At 37.2% G+C, this 25,496-nt stretch overlaps 2 protein-coding genes across 7 annotated transcripts in view; one reads left to right on the top strand and one right to left on the bottom strand.

The window, feature by feature from the left end:
- The window catches only part of Polk (DNA polymerase kappa), a 58,401-nt gene extending 50,040 nt beyond the window's left edge, over nucleotides 1-8,361 (bottom strand). For all 4 annotated transcript variants that reach the window (XM_038322532.1, XM_038322534.1, XM_038322533.1 and 1 more), the window contains exon 1: nucleotides 8,185-8,361. The gene's annotated coding sequence lies outside the window, so the exon portion shown is untranslated. The remainder of the gene's footprint in view (nucleotides 1-8,184) is intronic.
- Nucleotides 8,362-8,727: 366 nt separating this feature from the next.
- Cert1 (ceramide transporter 1) overlaps nucleotides 8,728-25,496 on the top strand; it is a 109,990-nt gene continuing 93,221 nt past the window's right edge. For 2 of the 3 annotated variants that reach the window (XM_038323070.1, XM_038323068.1), the window contains exons 1-2: nucleotides 8,888-9,121; nucleotides 14,956-15,090. In XM_038323070.1, the coding sequence (XP_038178998.1) occupies nucleotides 9,026-9,121; nucleotides 14,956-15,090 (231 nt within the window). In that variant the 5' untranslated portion in view covers nucleotides 8,888-9,025. Of the gene's footprint in view, nucleotides 9,122-14,955; nucleotides 15,091-25,496 lie in introns of all 3 variants that reach the window. The other variant, XM_038323069.1, reaches the window with a different exon arrangement.

Genomic DNA, 25,496 nt, shown 5'->3' with positions numbered 1-25,496 from the left:
AGGAGGACCAAAAGAGAGGAAATAGTAATGGATAATATACAATAACCATAAACAACAGCATGCATGGGAAAAAGAATGATGAGAAAGAAATACCAGCATAAGCAAAAAGAAATTCTGCAGCTGTTTGGCTGTGGGATTATTCTTATGCAAAGATTAGAGACCATAAATTGATCAAACATCAATTATAAAACGCTACTTTCAATCAGATAAATTTTATGTTCTGCATTTGCTGTTCTAGTTAATGGAAAAGTTTTTAATCACTTAAAAACCTTTATAAGTCCTTTAAAGTTCATTACAGATTACTAAACCAGGGTTGCTTAAGCTGATTATGAACCTCCCTATATGTTAAGATCAAAGTCTAACTGGAAATCTTTGAGTTTGGAAGACATACATGCCAAATGAAGCAAAATAATCTTTTTGTGTATCAATACAAAAGATAAGATACACATGTAATCGATTCCTTAATGTGCCTATACTTACTTTTTATGTGTTTGTATATAACTTTTGTGAGTATATTTACAAAAGTATTTTATTCTTTGCAATGTTATCAATACTAAAGATAAGTTTCATGCAAGTTTCTTGAAAGTCGTTTATATTTCTGAAACTACAATTTCCATCATTAGAAATGTAGGTAGAGCTGGGCAGTGGTGCTGCGAGTCTTTAATCCCAGCACCCAGGGAGGCAGAGGCAGAGAGCACACGGCCACCCTGGCCTATAGAATGAGTTCCAGGACAGTCAGAGATACACAGAGAAACTTTGTCTCAAAAAAATGTAGGTAGATGTGATGTGGGATTCCCCTTTGTATGTTGTGAATATGTTTAATTGCCATTGGTTAATAAAGAAGCTGCTTACAGCCAATGACTTACTTATTAGAGTAAAGCCAGATGGGAAACCCAAACAGATGTATATAGAGAGTAGGCGGAATCAGAAAGACACCATGAAGCCGCTAGAGGAGAAAGACTCCTGCACACTGGTACCTGTAAACCATGAGCCTCGCGGTAAAATATAAAATAATAGAAATGGGTTAATTTAAGATATAAGAGCTAGTAGAAAGACGCCTAGGCTATTAGTCAAGCAGTGTTGTAATTAACACAGTTTCTGTGTGATTATTTCAGGTCTGGGTGGTCAGGAAACTAATGAGCAGTCTCCGCCAACATAGATGGATTTGGATTTGGTACATTTTATATAAATGAATATCTCTTTGGATACACTTATACATAAATTGTGCATATAACAGGACAACTAGGATATATATACAGAGAAGAAAAATGTTTATAGTAATAATGCTATTAAGCAATCGTTTATATATTAAATACACATCCAAAGTTACAGTTACCACAGATTAAGCCAGTTAGGATTAATTCCCAAGATCATTTACTTACTGGGAACCTAGAATGAATTACTATAATAGCAGAAGCTTTCGTGATTTTTTTTGTTTACTTGTTTTTGTTTTGTTTTTTTTTCTTTGAGACAGGGTTTCTCTGTTTAATAGGTCTGACTGTCCTGGAACTCACTCTGTAGACCAGGCTGTCCTTGAACTCAGAAAGATCCCTCTGCCTCTGCCTCCCAAGTGTTGGGATTAAAGGCAGGGACTTTCACGATTTTTTATTGGGCCTGACAGGAACACTGGCAGAGGCTACAGTGACCTCTTATCAGAATAGAGAAAAGGAAAAAGATGCAAAACAGTACTGTACAGGTTAAATTGGAAAGTCAGAGAAACCTGGAGTGGGAGTTCTGTAAATCTTAAATGTTTCCAAACTTCATGTTGGCCATGGGATTTTATGCTTTTAACCCCAGCTGTCAGAGGCAGAGGCAGAGGCAGAGACAGGAAGATTTCTACAAGTTTGAGGCCAGCCAGGGCTACATAGTAGAACAGTCTAGGAAAATTATTTTTTCAAGAATTTTATCTACAGGTCATATTGAAGAAGTCACTGAGATCCGTTAAGTTTATAGTACAGTGATTTCAATTCTACTGTATGGTGGAATAAGACCAGGAAACATGAATCATCTTTTCTTAAAAATGCCAAATGAACACTGCTCTAAGACAGCTTGGAGCAAATGGCCTTGAGAGAGCCAGTATGAAGATTAGATAAGAGGGTTAAAGAACTTGTTTATCTCTATCAGATAGTAGGAGAGTTTGCTTCCTGTAACTTATAAAACACCAGTTTAATAATTATATTTGAATATGCACTTTTTTAATATAGTTGTTTTCTGTTATAATCTCCTTGAGAATAGGAAGTCAAACTCCTACCCATTTGTTTTTTTTTTAAACTACTATATTCAATTCCCATAGTGGTCAATATAATACCTTCTATGTGTATACTTTTAAAATTATTTGAAACTGCTTATACATTCATTAATTATTTTGAATGCCTTCTATGTGCTCAGCACTGTTATTAATATTAAAATTATAAAAAATGGCTGAAAATAGTTGAAAATGTGTCCATCAATGGAACTCAAATTCTAGTGGGAGAATGCAACATATGCTGTCTAATTTGTACATTTAAGTCTTTATCATATGCTAGTATGTTTTTAAAAAAGAATCAGTTTCTGTGTGGGGCATATCAATGGGTTTTTATATGTATTAAAATGTTTTTCCATGCAACTTTGCCTCCCAACTCATACAGTTAAAATATAGTTAAAAACAGACTATAATGAAAGTAATATGTACTAGATATGCTGCTGATTGCTTCTAGTCAAAGTCCCACTGTCAACAAACCAGAGAGAGAGACAGAGAGAGACAGAGAGAGAGAGAGAGAGAGAGAGAGAGGGAGGGAGAGAGAGAGAGAGAGAGAGAGAGAGAGAAAGAGCAGCCTTGAATACCATACTTTTGGGAAAAACTGATTATACCATTGGCCAGACAACTATCTGTTTCTCTTTGCAAGTTGATAAAAGAAAGCTAATGAGACCACAAAAATTCAGATAAAACATACCAGGAGGTCCTAGAGGTGAATAGAAAAACACCAAGACCTTATTTTAAGTTTCCAATACACACAAAACCAATTGAGGATACTGAGATCTCTGAAATTTTCTCATATTGGAAATAATCAATTTATTTCTGCCTCTTCTAGTCAACAGAACCTTCAAGAAAAGCAATTACAGCACCCAACTGGTCAATCATTTAATTTAATTAAGTTAAATAATTAAATTGCTGTTCCCCATGTGGCTCATTCTGAAACCATAACTGTCCACCATCTCCTTACAACCGCTTGTTCAGGTACTACTCTACTGTTGTCTCTACTGGAAACCCTTGAAGCAAGGAGGGAGAACTCAAGACACAGTACCATGACGGAGTGTAATCTAATATACGGTAAACTCAGAATCCCAGTAGAAATCTATCCCAAAGAGATTCAGACAAATGCAACAAACAAACAAACAAACCAAAACCAAATGAACAACAACAACACCAAAAACCCAGAAAAAAACGGAACTTTTTTACATTAGTGCTTCTAAATGGGGTGTGTCACACAGTCCTTTCTTGGTAGACAGCAGGTGTGATTTAATCACTACGCGTCATAACATAAAGAATGGAGAGGTGGACATTGTGGCTCACACTTATAATCCCAGCATTTGTGAGACTGATGCAGGAGAATTAGTAACATTAGGCCAGCTTCGGTTAAGTAAAGCACTGTCTCCCCTCAAAAATGAAAAACGAACATTAACAAGGTGAGGAAAGATCTGCTGCGATCATCATTTCTCTCAACCACGGAGAAGAAAATACATGGGACGGGGATAAAAAGACAAATAACCGTAAATTGAAAGTTAATTTACAAGACTGGCTGGGAAGAGGTGCCAGGACACTTTAACTAGTATAAACATACACCCACACTCATAACCATGCAGATCTTTGGGGGTGTTTTCCATATAAAATAATACAGACGAAAGCTTGAATGATTGCTACTATCACCACCTAGATAATTATTCCAGTCATGAAAATAGGGCTGACAATATAGCTAAACTATTAATATGCTATATTTAGTTCATCTCTTCTCTAGATTTGTTTGGTTTTGTGAGACAGGGTCTTGGCATGTAGCCTAGGCTTGGCCTCTAACTAACAATCCCCTAAACAGCCTCTTGGGGAGCAGGATTAGAGCACCACGCAGCTTGGTTTTTAGACTTCCATGGTTCATAGATTAGCACCTCTATTTCACAAATTAACACCTTGATTTTGAAGAATGCAAAATCGTGGCTCTTATAAAATCCCTCCGCTTTTAGCTGGTCATAGTTTTTGGTGGTGGTACTTTATACTAGAGGGAGATGAGGTGGAAGAATTGGCAGAGGGAACTGAGGGAAAACTCAAGTGGGATAAGCGTGAACTCTGAAATCTGGATTTGGGGCTCAAACCCCAAATACATCTTTACTATGACTTATGGGAAATTATTTAACTCTTCTGTGATTAAGTTCTTCATCTGAAATATTAGAAATAGAAGGGAATAATGAAATCTACAGAACTGATGTTAGGCAAATACGACAGCAAAAGACACAATCAGGAAATGCTAAGAGTCACTGGCTGAATTAAAAGCATAGTGGCTTGGATACCTTATCTACAGAAACACATTTTTAAAAAAGAATATAGTGGGGCTGGAGAGATGGCTCAGAGGTTAAGGGCATTGCCTGCTCTCCCAAAGGTCCTGAGTTCAATTCCCAGCAACCACATGGTGGCTCACAACCATCTGTAATGGGGTCTGATGCCCTCTTCTTCTGGCCTGCAGGCATACACACAGACAGAATATTGTATACATAATAAATAAATAAATAAATATTTTAAAAAAAAGAAAAAAAAGAATATAGTGTCTTGGATATCTTATCTATAGAACACATCTTTTAAAAATATATATATAGTTGCTTGGATACCTTATCTTTAGAACACACTTTTTTATAGAGTGGCTTGTATGTCTTATCTATAGATCACATCTTTTTATATAGTGGCTTGGATGCCTTATCTATAGAACATATATTTTTAAAGTGGCTAGAATGTCTTATCTATAGAACACTTTTTTAATATAGTGGCTTAAATGACTCATCTACACAACATTTTTTTTAATATATGGCTTATATGTCTTATCTATAGAACATTATATATATATATATTGGCTTGGACGGCTTATTTATACAACATATTTTTTATATAGTGGCTTGAGTGTTTTATCTATAGAACTATATAGTGCTTCATCTATAAGGCTTGGATGTCTTATCAATAGAACATTGTTTTTATATATTGCAGCTTTGTTGTCTTATCTATAGAACACACACACACACATATATAGTGGCTTGGATTTCTAATCTACAGAACACATTTTCATATAATGGCTTGGGTGCACTTATCTATAGAATACATTTTTTTTATCCATTGCCTCCCAGTGATATATTAAAAAGCACAGAAAAAAGTGCTTGGAAGTGAATGAGACTTGGGTTCTAATCTTTACTCTGCCACTTAGTAGCCATGAGACATTGGGTAAGTGACTCAGCCTCCCCGTGCTTAAGTTCATTATTCTTTATGGGACAATAGGACCAGCAATGCTCCATTTACGTGACTTTTAAGATAAAAGTCAGATCGCATACTTAAGGTGTCTGGCTAATGTAAATAATACTGTAAGGATGTAACTGCTTTATAATTCAAATCTTCATACTTCATTATTTCGTGTATATGTACGTGTGTGTGTGTGTGTGTGTGAGAGAGAGAGAGAGGGGGGGGGGAATGTGTAAGCTAGGGGGTTAACTTTGAGCATTTTCTTTAATTGCTTTCCACCTTGTTTTAGGACAAGGATGGTCTCTCTCAGAACCTGGGAACCCATCATTTCAGCTGTGCTGGCAGGCTAGTAAGCTCTTGGGTTCTATATGTCTCTAGTCAGACGGCTCTGGAATTACTATGTGTACCGCCTTGCCTGGCTTTTACTAGGATATTAGGGATCTGAACTCAAAACTTCATGCTTGGACATCAGGAACTTCATTGACTGAGCCATCTCCCTAGTCCCAAATCAAACTACAATTTTTTCAGTCAGTTCAACAAGCTACCCTCATATTCATTTGGAAGAGATGATATGAAAAGCATACAAATGAAAAAGAATATCATAAGATTTATTAACTGTATATGAAAGCTAAACAGTAATTAAGTCAGTAAAATACTGGTATAGATATAAATATATCAACGAAAAAAAATGATGTCCAGTAGCAGGACTATATATGGGAATTTTATATGCCATAAAGATAGCATATTTGTACAAGAGTAAGAATAGACTGTTCAATAACATGCTGGGCCCAAATAAATGCCCATTTCAAAACAAACAAACAAACAAAACCCAACAATAATTAATTTCCTACCTCATTCTGTATTTTAAAATAAATTCCATGGTATATATGTCTAAAAATGAAGCCAATGAAAATAAAGGACACTACACAAGGATTAGAGAAGCGCTCTGTAAGAAACACAACTACGAAGCTATCATCTATATTTATTATGAAATAAATAAAGTGCGTCATTCGTGCACCGCTATTTCCTTCCTCCATCAGTAATAATGGAAATCACAAATCTTTAAGGTGTCACTCTAGTCATTATACAAAAATCTCCTTGTACTTAAACTATTTTAGCCTTTAGTACAATGGACCAATGTAGCGAGGCAATGTCTCAAACATTAATACTATATATAATGAAGCAACTTTCAACTAAGTAAGTGGGAGCTGGGTGTTGGTGGTCACAACCTAGGTGAGGCCAAAAATACAATAGAAGGCTCAATTCCAGAATTAAATGTAACACTATTTCTAGGATTCTAAATTGCATTGTGAAGTGAATTTCCCAATATTCACAACCATTTTACTTAAGAGCAATGATTTTAAAGTCTAGTATAAGAATTAGAAAGTCTCAACCACATTAGATTCATGAAGCAAAGCAAACCATTCTAAATGCATACTCTTGGTAATTCACAAAGTAGCTTTGTGTGTTGAATGATAACCTTGGATTATGTTTTAACAGCTTGACAAGGTTTTCTTTCTTTCTTTAAATTTTCTTTTTCTTTTTTGAGACAGGAGTTTCTCTGTGTAACAGCCTTGGCTGTCCTGGAACTCTCTTTGTAGACCAGGCTGGCCTCGAACTCATAGAGATCCTCCTGCCTCTGCATTCTACATGCTGGGATTAAAGGCGTGCGCCACCGCTTGCGGCTTACAAGGCATTCTTAAAAGCTTTATCTTTTAAGGTTTTATTCATTTCACTGTCTTTCAATGGCGCACTGCCATTATTTTACAAAGGAAACTGATTTGTAACTGATTTAGAATCTACTGTATTTGGTGCCAATGAACAGAAATGAAAGCTGTCACAAGTACTTCTCAGAGCCACTTCCTGTTAGTAGGCAGAGTCTCCTTGCCACTGTGCCTTAATCCCCACACTCAAATGTCTTCTTACCTTCTGGGTAGCAAACAGAAATTCTTTCTACACTTTAATAAGGAATTTCAAAGTTAGGAATTATCAGGAAATTGATAGCCACCTATTGTCTAATTCCTTATTGGTCAATAAAACTTGCGTTTCAACCTTTATGATAGAAAATTTCTATCCAGCTTTTCCTGTATTAGGGGAGGAAAACAGACCTTGACGTGAGTTTTGGAAAGATGCTGTTCACACCTAAGAGAAAACTTAAGGATATAATCTGATTTATTTCACTTTTTATAAAAACCTTTTTCAACGTTATTTGTTCTCTAACAACCTCAACATTACTTTCCACAATATAAAAATTCTATAATGTTTTGTTTGTTTTAGCTTTCGAGACAGGGTTTCCCTGTATAGCCCTGTCTGTCCTGGAACTAGCTCTTGTAGACCACGCGGGCCTCGAACTCACAGAGATCCTCCTGTCTCTGCCTCCCGAGTTCTGGGGTTAAAGGCATGAGCCACCACAGCCCGGCTAAATTCTATAAATTTAACAATGTGAAACGCTTATGAAAATAGTCTGAAGGAATTCTTCCCTTAACAGCAGTAAGCCTCAAGTATTAAGTCTAATTACTAAAGACATAGACAGTAGTCCTTTGGGATTAGCAGTGGCGGCTTTCGAGAGGAAAAACCTCCAGTTTGTGACTGGAGATGTCATAACCTCCAACCCAAAGTGAAGCAGCTGAACCCCTAACATCCTTGCCCAGGCAAGTCGCAAAGATGTTCCCGGGCTTTCCGGACAGCAGCTGCGCACAACCCGACATCCTCACCTGAGGGTTCTCACGTCCTGGTTAGTAGGGACCGAGGGATCGTCATAAACAAGCAAGGCGGAATCAGAAGCCCGGCTGGACGGAAGGGCCACACAACTGTCAAAAGAAGACCACTGGCCCTCAGAAGGTTCCCCCAGGAAACCAACCTTCCGCGCGCCCCGGGACACCCACCAGTTGCCTAGGATTGCGACTACAACTCCCAGGAGGCTGCGCGGCGGACCGAGCGGCCGCCTTCCCAGAATGCAGCGCAGCGGCCTCCCTGTCAAGCTCTCCCCTCTCCCCGCTCCGCCTCCTTCCCTACCCGTCGTCACCCGGGAGGGCCGGAGGTAGGGAGCGTCGTGAGCCGCCGGGAGGGGCCCGGGGCGGGGTGGAGGGAGGATGGGAGGACGGAGGGGAGGGAGCGGCGAAGGGAGGGAGGGTAAATAGTGGGCCCGGCAGGAAGATGGCGGCGGTAGCGGAGGTGTGAGCGGACCTGGGTCTCTGCCGTTGGCTTGGCTCTTCCCGTCTTCCTCCCCTCCTCCCTCCCTGACTGAGGTTGGCACCTAGGGGGCCGAGTTCAGGTGGCGGCGCCGGGCGCAGCGCAGGGGTCACGGCCACGGCGGCTGACGGCTGGAAGGGCAGGCTTTCTTCGCCGCTCGTCCTCCTTCCCCGGTCCGCTCGGTGTCAGGCGCGGCGGCGGCGGCGCAGCGGGCGCGCTCCGTCCCTCTTCCTGTTTCTGCACGCCCCGGAGCGGGTACTCTTGGCTGTGCCATCCCTCGACCCTTCACCCCAGGGACTGGGCGCCTGCACTGGCGCAGCTCGCGGAGCGGGGGCCGGTCTCCTGCTCGCCTGTCGCGCCTCCATGTCGGATAACCAGAGCTGGAACTCGTCGGGCTCGGAGGAGGATCCGGAGACGGAGTCCGGGCCGCCTGTAGAGCGCGGCGGGGTCCTCAGCAAGGTGAGCTGCCGGACTCACCTGCCGCGAGGCGAGGGGAGCCACTCGGGACCTGGGGTGGGGCTGGACTGGAGGCACCCACTGTCCCGGGGCGGGGGCTGCGGAATGTGCTGGGGTGCGGGGCCGAAAGGTCCGCCTGGAATGAGTGTCTGACCAGGGGTGGGATAGGAGACGTTTGGAACTTCCCCCCCCCCCCCCGCCCACCTCGTTACCCCCAGACCCCAGGAACTTGTCAGCTTTGGCCAGGGACCTTGAAAAACGAGTACAATCCGCGATCCGGTTTGGAAGGCAAGGTGCATCTGGTTACTTGGAACCCAAGGCGGCAGCTGTCTGGGGTGTAGGAATCTGGGTTGGGCAACCGTGGTGTCTGAAGTACTGGACGCGAGAGCGGTTAAATGGACCTTTCAAACTATATTGTTTCGGAGGTCCTCACCAGTATAGCTTGGGGCGGAGTGGGGTGGTGTGCAGCTCTAGCGGGTTTAGGCAAGACTGGGTTTGGCCTTAAAATCTGAGATAGTAAACTTTGAAGTGTGAGTGATCTTGAGTGTAGAAAGCGTGTGCAGCACTTTTGTACTTTACCCCTCCTTACCCAAGTTCAGAAAAGAGCTATTGAATTGTCACGCTTGGATAAGAAATATTAATAGTAAGTTGGAACGTGTCAGAGTGAAGACCGACCATTATAAAGTTAAGGAAAAGGAGCATTATTTAATAATACAGTATTTGTGCACTAAGGAAAGACATTTCTGTCACACACACATCCGTACCCCCTGTACTTTTAAAAGCTTCTTTTCAATTTTTTTTTTTTAAAAAGCCTAGATTGCATTTGTAGGGCTGGAAATGAGTGATCTTGTTAATAGTTTATGGTGTGTTGTGTTTTACATTTTTGTTGTGGAAAGACTCAGCCCTTTTGACTTCCCTGTCCTTTCCTGTTAAACTTTAAGAAATGCTTAGAGCTAGCAGTGTTTCCAGGGGGAGAGTTGGGGCTGGTCCCTTAACAAGCTGGTCATGAGATACCAAGTCATGTGCTATTGACCATTAAGAAATCACTCTGCTGCCAGTGTTCTTGAACATCATTTCTGGAATTGTTTGAGATTAGGCTATTACAGTGTCTTTAGCTGGAGAGAGAAGACCTGGGCCAGACTTCAGTATGTCAGATACAAAGCTTCAAATGTTAAGTTTTATTTACATAGTAGAAAATTATGTTGTGTTTGATGCTGTGATCATTCTTGAAATTTTAATGTAATGCTTTCAGTTGAGTGAAGCTTCCCAGTGTTTATTGAGATTAATGTATCTTTATAATTTAAGAATCTGTATTGAACACGTTGTATAATAAGTTTGCATTTTCAAATAGTTGTGAAATGGACTGTCTCTCCTGATTCTGAGAGTTTTGTTACTTGTCATTAGATGAGAAGCAGACTGCTATATCAGTGTGTTGTTCAAGTGTTTTATGAAGCAAGCTATACTTTTGTTTGTTTATTTGTTTGAGACAGAATTTCTTTGTGTAGCGCTGGCTGTCATGGAACTCACTCTTTAGACCAGGTTAGCCTTGAACTCACAGAGATCCTCCTGCCTATGCCTCCTTAATGCTGGGATTAAAGGCATGTGCCACCACCATCATCACACGCCTTACTTTTGACTTCTTGATCATTTTTTGCAGAGTGAGAAATTGGAATGACTGATGAAAAAAAGAGTTCATTCATGCTTTGTGATATATTGTATTCAGATTAGCATATGAAGTATAATGTGAATCTGAACCTGGGAGGCAGGCAGAATTGTATATTTATGTAATCCTGCACCCAGGAGGCTGAAGCAGGAGGATTGCAAGTTCCAGGCCAACTAACCTACCTTTATAGTAAGGCCCTGTCTCCCAGAATCATTTTTTAAGGAGAACTCTCTTGCATTTAAATGTATAGGAATATATTGATCATGTCCATTAAAAGGGAATTGTTTTCATTTTGATTGTTCTCTGTGTATACAATCAATGTGTGAGTAAAATTTTTATTAACAGCTGTAAAGAAATTTTTCTGGAAGTTTAAGAATGTATGGTTATATGGTTCAGTGTAGTGATCCACACCTTTAATCCTAGCACTTGGGAGGCAGAGGCCCATGGATAGCTGTGAATTCCAGGCCAGCCTGATCTATACCATGAGTTCTAGGACAGACAGAGCTACAAAGTAAGACCCTGTCTTGGAAAACAAATGTGTGTGTGTGTGTGTGTATGGTTAACAAATATATATATATATATATATATATATATATATATATATAGTTACATATATATAAATGTTTTATGGAAACTTTTATTTTTATATGCTCATGAGCACACCTGCCTGGAGGCCAGAGATCTAAATTGGTGTCTTTCTCAATCTTTCTCCACCCTGTTTTTTGAGACAGGGTATCAAAGTAAACCCAGAGCTTGCAATTTAGCTAGACTTGTTGGTCAGCAAGCCCCAAAGATCCTCTTGTCTTCACTTCTCTGGCCCTAGGAATATGCCACCACTGTGCCTGGTATTCTTTTGTGGGTGTTAGGGATCAAACTCAAGTCTTCATGCATGCATAACAAGTACTTCACAGTCTGAGCCATATGGCTAGCTTATATTTTCTACAAAGTGCTTTGTTTACTTTTGGACATTGCTAGAGAGCAAACCCAGTGGCATCATGCATGCTAGGCAAGTGTTCTGTGTAGCCTCATCAAAGGAACTTTATACTGAATTCACACTATGGATCATGCATGTTTTTAAGCTTAAAGTATGTGTCTTTTGTAATTTGAACCCTTCGTAATTTACCTGATAATTTAAACAAGAGCTACTTTTCAACATCTGTTCTTTTCCTCCTGTTTAGTTATATAGATAAGTTGAAATAGTTATCCATTTTCTTTCTTGTTTCATAAAATGGGATGGGTCTGGAATTTAGGAAATTGAAATTTAATTAAAAAATATGCCAGTCCAAAAGTGTTTTCCCTTTTAAATAGTAATCAGAAATACCCGTGAGACATATTTCTTAATCATGTGTATTCTAAGAGTCGTAGTTAAGTAGTAATTCCATGTGGTTATAATAGGATGGCACATGTTGAGGAAGGTTCATACCTTGGTACTTGAAAGCAACTGGATAAATGAAATCTTAGCCAACTTCTCTGGGTCTCTCGTCACCATGCACATGCTGTCTGCTTACGTTCTCGCTTAAGACAATATCTCACTGTGTGCCTCTGGCCGGCCTAGAAATTGCTGTTTAGACCAAGCTAGCCTCAAACTCACAGAGATTTCCCTGCCTCTTGTCTTTTGAATGCTAGTATTTAAGGTATAGGCCACCACTTTAGTTCTTTCTTTTGAGATAGAGCTTTGCTGTTTTGACCACACTGGTCTCTAACTCATGACTCACCTTCCAGAGCTTTGAAATGCTAGGATTATAGGCATGACCTAGCATACTTGACTCTTTAAGTCCATCCCAAATGCCGTTCTTTCCATAAAGCCTTTGATTACATAAATATTCAATATCTCTTTCCTTTGAATCCCTGTGTCATTTTGTATGGAACTTGGTTCTGACTCATTTTTTGTTGTTGAATTTGTGATTGCTAAACTTTAGCAACATGAAGGAATCTTTTTTTTATAATATCTAACATGCAACATTTCCTGTGTTAAATAGGTAAGTGGAAACAAATATAGGGGCAGAGAAAAGGCAACACCCTGCTTTCTTGGTGTAATAATAGCAAATAAAACATTTATTGAGTCCTAAAGCTTATGCCATTGTTGGTTCCAGTATAAGAAAATAACAAATTATTAACACACTCACTAGAGGTCCTCTTTTCACTTTAGAAAGGATCTAGAGAGAGATGTTGATTTTTAAGCTTCTTTACCTATGCATAATATGCATCAAACTTGAGTTAATAGGACAAGCCAGGCATTGTTCTAATCTTTGTTTATGTAATCATAACTCTAAGAGAGACACTTGATTAACAAAGAAACACATAGAGAGCAACATAGCCACAATTACTATCTAATAAAGGATAATAATGGGCATCAAGGTCAGGTTAATCTATAGAGGTTATAAAATGCTAAGTTGTCCCTTTAATGTGATAGAGAATATGAAATTGTTCATGTAAGTTTCAAGGCTGGAGTCTCATTAATATCCTGCATAAGTTAAGTATACTGAAGATTATTCTTAAAAGTAGGTTAAGAGGGGTAAGACTTCTTAAGAATCTATTAAACTGATTATTTGATGGAAATCATTGAAAATTGGGAAGACAAGGCAAATTTAAAAGTTGGTATCAGGGAAAGGTATGGTGATAAGCTATGGGGAAAGGAACAGTCAGGTATTGAGTGTCCTGTGTAACTGTGCCAGTCATTTTCACTATTTTATTCAACCATTCAAACAACATACAAAGAAACAAAAGTTAAGTAACCTGTTCAAATTCTCCCAGCACAGGTAGCAAAATTGGGTCTGTTTAGTCCTCTTTCTGCTCTTCTGTTCATGTATCTGGTGTTAAGCCAGCTTTAGTACCCATGACTGCAGATGTAGTAACACAACCAAGAAAGCAGGAACATAGGGAGGAAATATACCTTATAGGGGAGGTGATTTTAGTTTTGTTTGGACTGTCGTTTGTTTCAAGTGAATATCTAAGTGCTGGTTGAGTCACAATCTGTTAGAAATAAGGAAATAGTGCCCAGAGACCCCCCTTAGAAGAGTGAGTTAAACTGTCAACATGGGTGAGCTCCCAGAGATGGCTTATAATAATGATTAGACTTAAAAGCAGAACCAGTCTTAAATGTACTTAATTAGGAAATAGAAACATTAAAGATTTCTCAATGAGTAAAGAACCTGAGGTAATGCATTGAGTAACAATCCAGTTTAAATTGTTTTTAGAATAGTTATGTTAAAACACCAGACATAAATAACATGAAAAATCAAGTATTCCAATCAATTAGATTTCTACCTATGCCAGTTTCTTGATTGGGAACTTTACTCTGTCAGGACCTTAGCAACACAGAAATCATGATGGACGATCTAAATGATCCAACTTTATATTTGTATTAGTGCTTCTCAGTTAGAAAATTATAATTTAAGGGAAACTTGTAAATGATTTAATCATTTTAAATATACAGTCATCAGTTCTCTAGGGGAAAAGCTAGAACTACTGTGAACTTAATAAAGATTAATGATGTAGACTTTTTTCTTTGATGGAATTATGACCATCATACGATTTTCACATGACTAATGTACAGAGTAGCATTTTGCTGGTGATTGGCTTTATAATTCTTCAGAAGGTCATGCAGTATTTGGTGTAGGAGAGAGAGACCATGTAACTGATTTGTTGAGCATGTTACCTTATGTAGGAATCAGGACAGTTTAAATGTCATAAAGATGATGAAGAGGGGTTGGAGAGATGATGCAGAGGTTAAGAGCATTGACTGCTCTGATAGAGGTCCTGAGTTCAATTCCCAGTACCACATGGTGGCTCACAACCATTTGTAATAGGATTTGATGCTCTCTTCTGGCCTGCAGGGATACATGCAGGCAGAACATTGTATACATAATAAATAAAATAAATCTTAAAAAATGATGATGAAGAAGGGAAGCTAAAAGTATGCAAAGATCATGACAGAATTTTATAAATGTAGAAGAAAATGTTTTTATTTTTTATTTCTTAGCTATTAAGCTAAAATTACTGAACGTCATTTTATACAAGAAGCATCTCAGTTTTTTATCACTTAATCTTTTTTACTGTTTATTGTAATTTTTAGAGCTTTTCAAAGTTTTGTGTTAAAATTTTGGAATGCCTCAATTTCTAAAATACTGACTTTATTTTTTATTTAACCTTTTCATTTTCTTCTCATCCCTAGTGGACAAACTATATTCATGGGTGGCAAGATCGTTGGGTAGTTTTGAAAAATAATACCCTGAGTTACTACAAATCTGAAGATGAGACAGAATATGGCTGCAGGGGATCCATCTGTCTTAGCAAGGCTGTAATCACAGTAAGTACCTTTCCCTACTCAATAGCTAATCAGAACTGCTCTCCGTGCATGTTACAGAGCTGTGAAATCTGTGCACTATGCCCAGGAGTGTACTATTGCATACTATAAGCATGAAGTTTTTACTCAGCTGTCTTTTCAAACCAATTTAAGTGTTTCAAGAAAAAAGAGGTGACAGGTTACTTCATAACTGGTGAGATTGGGACAATCCATAGGTTATTTAAAAAGTTTAATTGGGAAAATAACTATCCTTATTTAAACTATTTATCAAAACAAAAATATATTCATTTATTATCTTTTCCATACAGATCTTATACCATTATTTTCTTAGGAAGTTGAGAGTTCTGTTTTCTTAACTTTTTACATAATGTGTGGTCTGTAGTTCAATTGCCCTAAAGTGGAATAAATACTTTTTGTTTGTTTTTGTATTTTGAGATAGGGTTTCTTTGTGTAGTCCTGGCTGTCTTGGAATTCAGTCTGTAGACCAGGTTGGCCTCAAATTCACAAAGATCCTCTTGCGTCTGCCTACTGAGTGCTGGAACTAAAGGCGTTTTGCCACCACTCCTGACTGGAATAAGCACATTTGAAAATACTTGAAAAACACTAGGTATAAGCTCTTTCTGAATTTTCAGGTTTCCTACAATATATTTGAACTGTGTCGCCTTCATTTAATTTTGAAATAGTACTTCACTTTTGTTTAGCCATTCTATGTTTGCATAGATACAACTCTCTTTTTCTACTGTATATAGTCCATGACTTAAATATTGTTAATATAAAATAACATTACATTACATAAATTACATTATGTAAGAATAAGTAAATTGGCATAGACAGGTTTAGAAACCAACAATTGTCTTTTTAAGCATCTAACTCAATTATTGGAATCAAAGTGTGTTATTATAACACATTAAAAGGCTTATTGGTTGAGTGTAGTCAGCATGCCATAGACATACTTAATCAAAAGCTAAAAAAAGAAAAATATTTGCTAAGGCAGGATAGTTAAATGGAAATTAGCTAAGGGAGTCAGTAGCTTAAAATCTAAAAACAGATATGCTAAGACAAAAGCAATTCACATTTTATTGATCTACTTGAAAGTCAAATTTTCTTAGATAAAATTACTTACAAAAGTAAAAGATATTCTTGGAATTGCTGTTACTGTCTACATTTGACTTACATATTGTTTATGTTTTGCATATAAGACAAATCTTGCTGTATTTTTCATCTCTTTTGTATGTTAAACACATTACCCTCTTATGTATTCAAGTTAGAAAATAGACTTTTAATTGAACATCAAATTAGTAAAACATGAATTTTTGTAAGTATTAATATAAAACTACTAATGCCTTCTAGAGACAATTTTAAGGAAATATCTTGAATTAAAGTCTCAGAGTTTGTTTTGATTGTTAATGTGGTAAATAAGTTTTGACACTGTGTCTTTCTTTTGTCATTGTTTGTGTGGACAGAATGGTGAATGGAAATGTTCTTTATAATCTCGAAGATTCTCTCTATAACCTTTTTCTGCTACCCTTCTTTTGCAAATTAATTGCCGTATTGATTATTAAAAATAGGGAAGATTTATATTTTATCTTTATTGTTTCCTAAGTAATAGTATTTCCATGGTGGATTTAAATGTAGTTATCCTGTTTTGAACTATAGACTCTACTAACTCTACATTTAGGTTATTTGGGTAAGAAATTTTAATAAACACTTTTATTTTTTCTGGTGGGAGGGAAACATAGTTCACTGCAGATATTTTTGTTACAGTTGTATTTGTATACAAAATTTTCAGTATGTACATAATCAAAGAAGTTGTAGGAAAGTAAAGCAGCTTGAATACGTGAATAAGAGATTTAGATGTGGGCTAAGCAATAGTAAAAAGGGTAGAAATTAGTAAAGCTGATCTTTAGATACAGTGAGTAGATACAGGAAAAAAAATGCATTTATTCTGTGATTGTTTTTGACTTTTAGTCTGTTCCATGTTTCTGGCTTCATGGTCTTTTAGTACGTATTTTAAGGAAATTTCACAACAGAAATTAATACAATGAACTTTTCAGCATGAAATTTACAGATACTTGATTTTTTTAAAAAAAAAACACTAATGTTCTTTGTTAAGTAAGTATACTTTGTTATTTTTAGACTTAATATGGGTAATTGCCTCTATCACTTCCTTTATGAAAATAGAGTAAATATTAACATTGAATTTATTAACATGGTGCTGTTATGAAATTGGTGTGTGTGTGTGTGTGTGTGTGTGTGTGTGTGTGTGTGTGAGAGAGAGAGAGAGAGAGAGAGAGAGAGAGAGAGAGAGAGAGAGAGAGAGAGAGAGAGAGGAGAGAGAGAGATTGAGGACTGAGCCCAGATCTTTAAGTGCTTTACCATTGAACTGTTTTCCGAGACCCCTTACATTTTTATTTTGTGACAGGGTCTCACTAAGATACCTTGGCGGGCTTTCAACTTGGGATCATCCTGCATCAGCCTTTGAATAGCTAGGATCACAAACCTGAGACATTAGGCATGTCTAAGAGTTGTGCTTCTACTGGAATGATTTTAACATTTATTTGTTGATAGATTTGTGTGTGAGCTTTTTACCTTGTTGTGGAACTGAATCCATTATTACCCTAATCCATTCCAATTCTATTTTTGGTGAATCATCACTATAAAAATCTTGTTCTTTGGCTTTGTCATACCTAGGTGAAATGATTTAAAGAAACTGTGTTTTACTTCTAAGGTAGACAGATTAAACGAATAGTACCCCTTCACTTTGTGTATTACAGAATACATGTAGAAAGTTGAATTTCTCAATTCATAAAGCTTAACAATTACTTGCTTAAGACTCATTCCGCTGTATAAAACATCATAGGTTTGTTGTAATCAAGCAAATGTTTGCTAGACATGGTGATACCGACGTGTAATCCAAGTGCTTAGTGTTGATGCAGGAAGTATCCTTTACTATGTGTCCTGCTTGACCATAGAACAAGACCCTGTTTTAAACACACACACAATAAACATGCACAAACAAACATAGTTTATGGAATGCTTAAACTTTTTTATTTGAAATTCTTTTAAAAAAAGTAATCAGAGCCGGGCGGTGGTGGTGCACACCTTTAATCCCAGCACTCGGGAGGCAGAGGCAGGCGGATCTCTGTGAGTTCGAGGCCAGCCTGGTCTACAAGAGCTAGTTCCAGGACAGGCTCTAAAAAAAGCTGCAGAGAAACCCTGTCTCGAAAAACCAAAAAAAGAAAAAAGAAAAAAAAAGAAAAAAAGTAACCAAACATCATGCTATTTCAAAGTTACAGAGTAAATGATTATCTTTTTTCTTATTCCTGCATTCATGAAACACCCAAAGGTATGTTTTAGTGTCCTTCCTGAGACTTCGTGTGCTTACACAAGCATGTTTTATAGTCTTCATTTTTATTTACACGTTATTAAACTTACTGTAATGCTCTCGTTTTCTCTTAATGCAAAAGAGTCTACTGCTTCCTGTGGTCCTCTTTCAAGAAAGCATTGCTGTCATTGTAGAAGCTTGACTGAGGGAGGAATATCACTGAATTTGAGGCTTGTCTCGGCTAATGACGAGTTCCAGGCTAGCCGAGGCTCAAAACAAGTCTCAAAAACAAACCAAGAGTTTTTTTTTTTTTAAAAAAATGGAGTGTTGCTTTTATATTAAGTATCAAAGAAGTTAGGTTTGGGATACTGTTAAAATACTTGTCAAACTTTTAGCCGGGCGGTGGTGGCGCACACCTTTAATCCCAGCACTCGGGAGGCAGAGGCAGGCGGATCTCTGTGAGTTCGAGACCAGCCTGGTCTATAAGAGCTAGTTCCAGGACAGGCTCTAAAAAACTGCAGAGAAACCCTGTCTCAAAGAAACAAACAAAAAAAACTTGTCAAATTTTTAGATGAAAAAGGTGACTTACTATTCTATTTTTTCTTATTTTATTCATTAGGCTTTATGACCTTATGTCTTCTAAATCATTTATATTCTTTGAATTTCTTTTTTATAATATTTTATTTATGTATGAAAATTTTGCCTACACCATGTGTGTACCTGGTGCCCATGGAGGCAAGAAGAAGGCGTAGCATCTCCTGCTTTTTTTTTTTTTTTTTTTTTAATTTTTTGGTTTTTCAAGACAGGGTTTTTTCTGCAGCTTTAGAGCCTGTCCTGGAGCTAGCTCTTGTAGACCAGGCTGGTTTCAAACTCACAGAGATCCGCCTGCCTCTCCTCCCGAGTGCTGGGATTAAAGGCGTGCACCACCACTGTCCAGCTCATCCCCTGCTTTTGAATTACAGTTGTGAGCCACTATGTGGGTGCAGGAAACTGGACCTGGGTCCCCTGCAAGAACAGTTGGTGCTCTTGACCACTAGCCATCTCTCCGGCTCCTTCTTACAGTTTCTTATACATCTTCCCTGTCGCTCCCCCCACCCACTGCTGACTTTTAAAAGTTCTGTATAACCAGATGTTTGTTTTACTTATTGGGAATATTTTCTTCATGTTGCTTTTTTTAAATAGCCTTTTAAAAATCTTCTATAAATTTTATACTTTTGCACTAGGTGCTCTTATTTAATATCTTGTTATATAGGTAGCTTCATTTTCATGTAGATTTGATATTTGAATTTTGACTATTGGTTGAAATTATTTTATATTCAAGAAAGACAGGAAATGTAGCTTATTATTTTCTCAGTTAACATACCATGCATTTTAATACCATTACTACATTCTGCCTTGAAATTGCTAGTTTTAGTACATATTATAAACTGTCTTTCAAATTTTTTTTTCTTATGTACATTTGGTATGGCTAAGCCTTCTTTTTATCATATTTAAAATTACTTTGGTAATAGTTTACTAATTCCTTAAACTGCTAATAATGTTTGTGAAGAGGAAAGATGTGAGGAGTTACTAATTTTTTTAAGTTTTTGTTGTATTAACTAAAATTAGAAGATGTTTTGTGAAATACAGAGATTCTTAATGTGATTAAGCCAATAATAAATATCTTAAGAACTAGTATATTTGTAAGTTTATGTCTCATTTTGCACATTTCACTTACGTACTAAATAACCTTTAGAACTTTAAATTACCAAGTGATTGGGATTTTTTTTTTTAATCAGAGATTGGTTATAAGAACAGATATTCAGTAATTTCATGTTTTATTATTTTTTTCAGAAAGAAACCTGAGAGGTAGTGAAATTACTTGCTGCTGGAAATAAAAATAACATTAAAGCCAAGTAGCTCTCAGTTCAGTAGGAATTATAAGAGAAGTTGAAAGATTTGGGCAAAATTAAAGAGGTCAGGGCCAGCAAGATGGCTCAGCAGGTAAAGGAGTAAAGGCGTTGACTTCAAAAGTCTAATGACCTGAGTTTGCTCGCTAGAACCCAAGTAAATGTGGAAGTAGAAAACCCAGCTTTATATAGTTGTCCTCTGACCTCCATATCATACCCTGACATGTATGCCTACATGCAAATTAGTAAAGTTGCAAGTTTTTTTTTAATTTGAAAATTGAACAGGCTAATGAAGATATTAAAAAAGATAAAACAAGGAAAGTAAATGCTGAAAATTGAGAACCATGAAAATAAGTTTAAAAGTGCTACATTTAGAGTAGGTTGGTCTCAAATTTTTTTTTCCTTTTTCCTTTTAGTTTTGTTTTTGTTTGAAAAATTCTATGCACTGAATTCTGATTATGGTTTTCCCTCCTCTAGCTCTTCCCAGATCCTTATCCATCACCCTTTCTTTCTCTTTTTCATCAGAAAACAAAAAAGTATCTAAAAATAGATGAATAAATAAAATTAGATAAGATAAAAACAAAGGTTTAAAAACCCACAACTAAATAGCCAAAGGGAAAAACGTAAAAAACACAGAGACACACTCAGAAATCACAAAAATCAGTAACCATACTATGTAAGCAAAAGTCTTATAGAGTAAAAATATGCCCAGACAAATCATTATGGAAAAAATCCATCCAAAACCATCTCTGGGTTTGTTTTGTATTGGCCATTTACTGCTGAACATGGCACCTGACCTTAGGTGTGGTTCTTATACCCAGTAAGACTTATTGGAGAAAAGTAATTTTTCATTTTTAGGTAACTTCTGGGTTTAGGATGTGCACTTGTGTTCCTTCTCAGTGCTTGGACCTAGTCTGTCTTAGACATTTGCAGGCCCTGGGCAGGCTGTCCCTGTCTCTGTGCGTTTATGTGTGCATCAATCCTGTTGTATCTAGAAGACAGTATTTCCTTGGTGTTTCTCCATCCCCTCTGACTCTTAGGATCATTTCTTCTCTTCATCTGGGTTTCCTGAGCCCTGAGAAGGGAGGAATTTGATGGAGACAACCCATTTAGAAGTGTGTTCCAAGGTCCTTCACTCTGCACGTTGTCCAGTTGTGGGTCTCTGTATTTGTTCCCATCTACTGAAGAAGAAAGCCTCTCTGATGAAAGTTGAATGAGACACTGATCTAAGAATGTAGCAGAATGTTGTTAAGAGTCATTTTATTGGTACATTGCTTTGGCAGAACAGTAGTTTTTTGTTTTTTGTTTTGTTTTTCTTACATCTATAGCCTACCTCCTGGAGTGTGCTTAAATCCAATTAGGTAGTTGTTGGTTACTCCCACCACTTTTGTGCCACTATTGCACCAGTGTATTCTGCAAGCAGGTCACCATTATAAATCAAAGGCTTTGTGGCTGGATCCTCTGTAGCACGCAGAGTACCTTCTAGTACCATGAACAGTAGTCAGAAGGGGTGAAGACTGTAGGTAGGCACCAGCTCAACTTCTCTGCTTTGAATGGGTTATCAACTCTTTTTCTTTTTCTTTTTTCTTTTTTAAAGATTTATTTACTATGTATACAGTGCTCCTCTTGCATGTATGCCTGCAAGCCAAAAGAGGGCTCCAGATCTCATTACAAGTGGTTGTGAGCCACCCCATGTGGGTGCTGGAAATTGAACTCAGCACCTCTTCAAAAATAGTCAGTACTCATAACCTCTGAGCCATCCCTCCAGCTAGTCAACTCTTTTTTTGAGTGTTCATTCTTTCTGTTATGAAGGAAAACCTGTTCCATGATTCTTTGATTGTTTGCTGGGAATCATTAGCACTACATTTCCCCATTTTTATCTAAAATAAAAGAAGGCTATAACTTATATAAGAAAAACTATATATAATAACTATGTACAATTTACAGGCAATAACAATCAACAATGTCTATTCATCTGCATTTGACAAATTCAGAGACAATACTCAATATCTGTCCAGTCTTGGTGAGTCCAAAGTCGTGTACCTACCTAATTTACTTTCTATCATAACTTGCTTTCTGCATCTGGTAAACAAGGTAAACTATAACTATAGCTATCTAATCTTCAACTCCCTCAGAGTTCCAAGAAGGAAATAATATTAACTGAATAGCAGGAAGTGTGAGCAAGCAACTTCCAAAAAATTGAGAAATGACAGAAACAGCTGACTGCCTGGACAGTCCGCACACAGTTCCTCTGCAACATTAAGGCACCCATCTTTAGTCTATAGGCCTAGCATATTCAACAGATCTTTCTGTGAAGCAGCATATTCTGAAGGATTGTTCCTCCTTATCTTGAAAGTGTTTGGCAGTCACTTTCTTTTGTGTCCTCCTTGACCAGTTAGAACAGCATACTGTCAGCGATTGAGGCAAGGCACTTTCATGCCCAGTGGCTTACTTTTGCCACAAAGAAAGTAAACTCCATGTGGAGTTTCTTCGATGCCCATTATCTTTTCTGAAGTAGACTGGTGCTGCCAGGAGCAGACAAGTGTCATTGTCATGGGGTATGTTACTTAAACATCTTAAATGTCATATGCCGTAGATCTCTGAAGTGTTTGAAGATGACCTGTCTATCTAAAATATATCTTTATTTGACTGTGAAAACAAACCTAATGTGACTACAAGTTCAACTATAGTAGGTAATTAACTACTAACCTCTATTTTCTTATTATCCTAAGCAATTGGTAAAAATTTTCAAAGACTAGAAATTTGCATTACATTGCTAAATGAGATATATAGATATAATACCTTGACCAAGATTAGAAACGTATGTACACTATGTTTTAACAAAATTAATCTTAAATTTGTATCAATTACAAAAGTCCAATCCAATGTAAAATATTTTAAACTAGTAGTTGCTTTTTAAAAGTAGATTCTTACCCTCTTATCCTATCATATCTATATCCCCCTTTTTTCTTCTTAAAACAAGAACATTGAGTCTAATTTCCTTTGTTTAGCTTTTTCCTGACCATTACCAATAGAAGCTTGTAACCATTCCCCTAAACAATGACAAATATCCATAACCCAAAGACCAGAAACCACCCACACCACCTCTTGGAAATGTGGGCATTGTGTTCTTACATTTACTTTCTATTGTCTGGGGCAACAGTAATTTTTAGGGGATCTTGAAAAGTAAATTTTGGATTAACTGTCAAGTCCTGGGAGAGGTAGCTGTATCATTTGTTGTCCAGTCTCTACATAATGAGAAAGTGCAGGACTTGTCTCAAGTCCTGGCTAGAATAGTCTGTTAGGCTGGATCATCTCAGCTAGCCATCTTGAAATTGTTCCGAGCAGTTTGTAGTCCAAAACCGGTCTTTAGTTGGTATTTTACAGCTTAGTGGTGTTACAGTAGTGGAGGAGTTTTCGTTGTGGGCTCCATCCCCTTTGGAGACTTCAAAGGTCACTGTAAGGTGTGCTCATGGTTCACTGTAGAAAACTGATAGAGACTCAGACCTGAAATCATGTGTAAGAAGGTGGATGAAACCTTTTTCTAGAATTAGTTAGTACTCCATATGACTATTAATATCCTGACAAAAAGTTTAAAATATATATATATATATATATGTATATTAATCTTACAAATATTATACCTTAAGTAAAGGTATTAAAGAGTCAATATTTTTATATGAGATTAGTGGCAATATAATATTCCTTAAATGTTAGTCTTCTGTCCCATATCAGGTGGCTCTTCTGACATGAGAGAGAGATTTTGGATTTCACTTTAATAAGCATTTAATAAGGTTTAATAAGCATTAATAAGGTTTAGAAAAGCAGAGAACCACACTCTCATTGCAAAGCCAGATTCTAATTGCACTGGGACTACAAAAAGACTATTTGTATTATATGTCTATAAAGAATAGCAGATTCAAACATTTGGGACGATTTATGAAATTTTTTATCCTGTTGGAAGTGTGATATACCATTAGGCCAGTTTACTCCTTTTCTTGAGACTTTTTTTTTTTCTGGATGATTTGTCCTTTTTCTTCAGATGCCTCATTTGTCCAGTGGTCTATGAATTCCTTAGCTGGATACCTTTATTCTCCTAAAAAGACAAAAAAATAAAAAAATTTAAAAAAAGGAAAAAAATCTTCTGCAACCCAAATTTTGGGGAGATTCTCCTTTGGCAACTTATATCTGATCAAATGAAAAGCATTCATTAGTTTTTATAGGTTAGTTTAGATTAAATGGCCATGGTGCTTAATGAACTATCATCTCTTCTAATTAAGAGGTGCTTCTTGTTCAAATTGAATCTTTATCAATTTTGATGGTATCCATAGCTTTTCTTCTCCTGTAGAAACAAAAGCAAAACCCTTTACCCAACATAACACATGTCCTGGTTTTTATTCTGAGGTCAGCACATCTTTAAAGTATATTGGCTGGTTTAATCTGTAGTTTTTTTCTACTATCCACTGTCTCTCCGCACCTGTTGTTCCTTTCTCATTAGCATTTAGAAAATTCAAAGTTAATAAAGCATTATGCTTTCTTTTTCTGGGGGTATTTATCATTCCTTTCTGTTAATTTAACGTATCCTTTAGAGTTCAATTTGATCTTTCTATAACTGCCTGCCCTATAGGATTGTATAGAATACAGGTAATGTGTTTTATATTATAATGAGCAAAAGACTATTTCATTTTTTTAGAGATATATGCTGGAGCACTGTCTGTCTTTATTTGTGCAGGTATACCCATAATGGCCATAACTTCTAGTAAATGTGTGATTACTGAATCAGCCTTTTCCAAACTCAAAGCAGTTGCCCATTGTAAACCTTAATAGGAGGTATCAATGGCGTGGTGTACATATTTTAATTTTCCAAATTCTATAAAATGGAACACATCCAGATTTCATTCCTTTGAGTACTGTTTGGGTTACTTTCTGCAGGTAGTGGTGTGCAGGTGTATAAACAACAAGTAGGACATTTCCTTATAATATCTTTGGCTTGTTGCCATGTGATGGAAAATCTTTTTATTTTAAATCTTTGCTATTGACATGATTTTTTTAATGAAGTTCTGAGGCCTTCAACACATTTGCAATCAATAATTGATCAATTTCTGTATTACCTTGTGCTAAATGACCTGGCAGACCTGTTTGGGATCAGATGTGTGTTATGTATATGGGATGATTCCTTTTCCTGATTATATCTT

Source organism: Arvicola amphibius, chromosome 3, assembly GCF_903992535.2.
Source record: "Arvicola amphibius chromosome 3, mArvAmp1.2, whole genome shotgun sequence".
Taxonomy (NCBI): domain Eukaryota; kingdom Metazoa; phylum Chordata; class Mammalia; order Rodentia; family Cricetidae; genus Arvicola; species Arvicola amphibius.
The sequence above is the reverse complement of the archived record's forward strand: the minus strand, read 5'-3'. Positions and strand labels throughout refer to the sequence as shown.